Consider the following 3112-nt stretch of genomic DNA (forward strand, 5'->3'; position numbering starts at 1 on the left):
ACTGCAAAATTATAGGGTAAATCCCCCATATCAAATTACTGCAGAAATCTAACAATACCACTGCTTATAGATAACAGAATAATACATCAATTAGGCAAATCCTCACTAGTCACTATGAATATGTTTCATCCCAAACCTCCAAAAGTTGGAGGGAATAAGTTACTTCTTCCACAAAAAAACCTCAATTTGCCTTTAGAAGCATGAAAGCACAACTGTGACATCTGAGGAATTAGTAATAGATCACTTGAATATGAGGGCGTCGCGTCCTGGCCCAACACCAATGTAGTGAATGGGGACACCAACAAGTTCTTCTATCCTTTCCACATACTGCTGGGCAACCTTCGGAAGGTCAGAATATTTTCTGATCTTAGAGATGTCAGATTTCCATCCAGGAAGTGTTTCATATTCCACCTGCAACATTAAGATAAATAATTATAAGAAAATACATTTCAAATTCAAAGGCAATAATAAACGACATCTATGGTTCATGAACCTTACAACTTCACATTAAGAGTTGTGTTAGTTTATAAATAATAACATGAAACAAAAGAAAACAGGAATGTGCAGCCATAGAGGAACAAAGATAGATGAAGTCTACCTCCAATTGCTCAAGAAGACGGAGATCTGAAGGGAATGATTTGACTGGTGTACCATCAGCATGTTTATAAGAGACTCCTAACTTTATCTCATCAAGATCTGATAAAACATCTAGCTTAGTGAGATTCAATGATGAAAAACCATTGATCTGGCAGGAGTATTTCAGCGCAACTACATCAAGCCAACCACATCGTCGAGGACGACCAGTAGTTGTACCAAACTCTTGCCCAGCAAATCTAAGGAGATCACCCCCTGGACCCAAAATTTCTGTTGGAAAGGGACCAGAACCAACTCTTGTAGTGTACGCTTTCACCTGCAAATTTCAAAATAAAACTTAAAGAAACCATTCCACAGGTGTCGATTAAGCTTAAATTGCACAATTAAGTGCGCTTGTTTGAACTTAAAAAAGAGGTGTTTTGTAATGTAATAACTTCAACATAAGATAAACATCCACATACCACTCCTATTAAGTCACCAACAACTCTTGGAGCAATACCAAGACCAGTGCATATCCCACCGGCTGACGGGCTAGACGAAGTAACAAATGGATAAGTTCCAAAATCAATGTCCAACATGGTTGCTTGACCTCCTTCAACCAAAATCTTCTTCTTTTGTGTTATAGCATCATTCATGACATGCACAGTATCTGCAATAAATGGTTCCAGCCTCTCAGCATATCTCTTGTACTTTTCTACTTCTTCCTTGAGCATTTCTGGACCATATTTAAAATCTTTGAACCTTGATGCTGCATCTGATAACAAAAGATCAAGTTTCTGCGGGAAAGTATCCATGTGCCTCAAATCACTTACCCTAATACCATTACGGTTAGCCTTGCTAGCGTAGCATGGCCCAATGCCTCTCTTGGTCGTGCCAATGAAAGATTTAGCAAGTTCGGCTTCCCTTAACCCATCAACTTCTTGGTGGAAATCAAACAACAAGTGAGCACGATCAGATATCAAAATCCTCCCCTGGCAAGAGACCCCACTCGATTCAAGGCCATCAATTTCCTTAAAGAGCCCCGGAAGATGCACCACAACTCCATTCCCAATAACACAAAGGGTATCCTCGTTAAGAATACCAGAAGGAACAAGATGAAGAGCAAACTTCTTTCCTTCTGCATTGTAAATGGTATGCCCAGCATTAGCTCCACCCTGATAAAACATAATCACAAATTATCAGAGCAATATAACAAAAATATTTGGAAGGCAATAGAAAATCAGCCCAAAGCAGCCCAAAATTATCTTATTTTGCATCTCTTAATTTATTGCTAGAATAATTGAATAATATTAGATGTAATTATAGATGTTACATGCATAAAATATACATGTTAAATTAAATAAGGTAATTTTGGTTATTATCTCCCTAGCCTGGCAAAATAATAGTGATTAGCAACACCTAGTGAGACCAAATATTACAACAGACCATCAAAATTCAACAGGGTAGCTTCTACTGAGCAAGCATGCAAAACAATAAATGTGTTCATTCACTCTCCTTATCTTACCAACCAAATTTACAGAAACTTAAATCATTTCAAAAGTTTTAGGCAACGCAATGATTCATTCAGTTCTATTTAGCTAGCAAGTGGGTTTATCAAGCAGAAACAGCTTCAGTTACACAGCTTCGATTACACTGTCGCAAAAACCACCAGAACAGAGCAAAATCAACCACACAATAATTTAACAACTATCTTTGCACCGAGTGAAACGATTCCACCACCGAAAACCAAAATAAACAAACAAAACACTTTTTAAGAGAAAAAAAGAACACTATTTTTTCATTTAGAATATCCAACACCACCAATACAACTTCAGCATATATCAATTTCACCGAGTTTCCAGAATTATTCACGATTTGTGTGATAGCGAAGAGGGATAAAAGGGGAAGAAGGAAGGAACTTTGAGAGGAATAAGAGGGGGAGTAGTACCTGACAACGGGCAACGACCTCGAAGTGTTGAGCTAAGATGTCGACGAGTTTGCCTTTGCCCTCATCGCCCCATTGGCAACCCAAGACGCCAGAGACCTGACTGAGAGACCCGATTCGACCGTCGGAGGATTGGGCGGTGGCGAGCTTGGGCGGAAGAGAAGGAGGGGCTACGGACTTGGATGAGCATACGACGACGTTTCGAGATGTGCAACGGAGAAAGGAGAATGAAGGGCGTTGAGGGTTGAAGAGCGTGTGGGAATCCAGTGTAAGGTGTGAGATGTTCATTGCGTGATGATCGTGGTGGTGGCGGGCAAGAAAAAAGCGAGTGAGTGAGAGACGAGAGGAGTTCTGAGAGGCTGCGTTGTGTTTACTTGGATTCCTTTTCCACTCTCTGCACGTAAATGTCACGGGTTAATAACTTTAAATAAAATTAATATTTAATAGTGTTTTTAAAGGTTTTTTTTAAATGGAATAACAAGGTGGTGCGTTTTTTCCAACGTTCCGGAAATCGAATCAGTTATGGACTTGTGGTACCGTTTTAGTTTACTACTTTACTGTTCTAACCAATTTATGGGTACTTCAATCAGAACC

At 39.4% G+C, this 3112-nt stretch overlaps 1 protein-coding gene across 1 annotated transcript in view; it reads right to left on the bottom strand.

Moving 5' to 3' along the window:
• The window catches only part of LOC107639698 (adenylosuccinate synthetase 2, chloroplastic), a 5859-nt gene continuing 2750 nt past the window's right edge, over positions 4-3112 (bottom strand). The window contains exons 2-5 of the mRNA XM_016343267.2: positions 2522-2912; positions 1056-1748; positions 599-910; positions 4-411 (exon numbers count right to left, since the gene is read on the bottom strand). Coding sequence (XP_016198753.1) covers positions 241-411; positions 599-910; positions 1056-1748; positions 2522-2806 — 1461 coding nt within the window. The 5' untranslated portion in view covers positions 2807-2912 and the 3' untranslated portion in view covers positions 4-240. The remainder of the gene's footprint in view (positions 412-598; positions 911-1055; positions 1749-2521; positions 2913-3112) is intronic.

Source organism: Arachis ipaensis, chromosome B04 (genome assembly GCF_000816755.2).
Source record: "Arachis ipaensis cultivar K30076 chromosome B04, Araip1.1, whole genome shotgun sequence".
In the NCBI taxonomy this organism is placed as follows: Eukaryota; Viridiplantae; Streptophyta; class Magnoliopsida; order Fabales; family Fabaceae; genus Arachis; species Arachis ipaensis.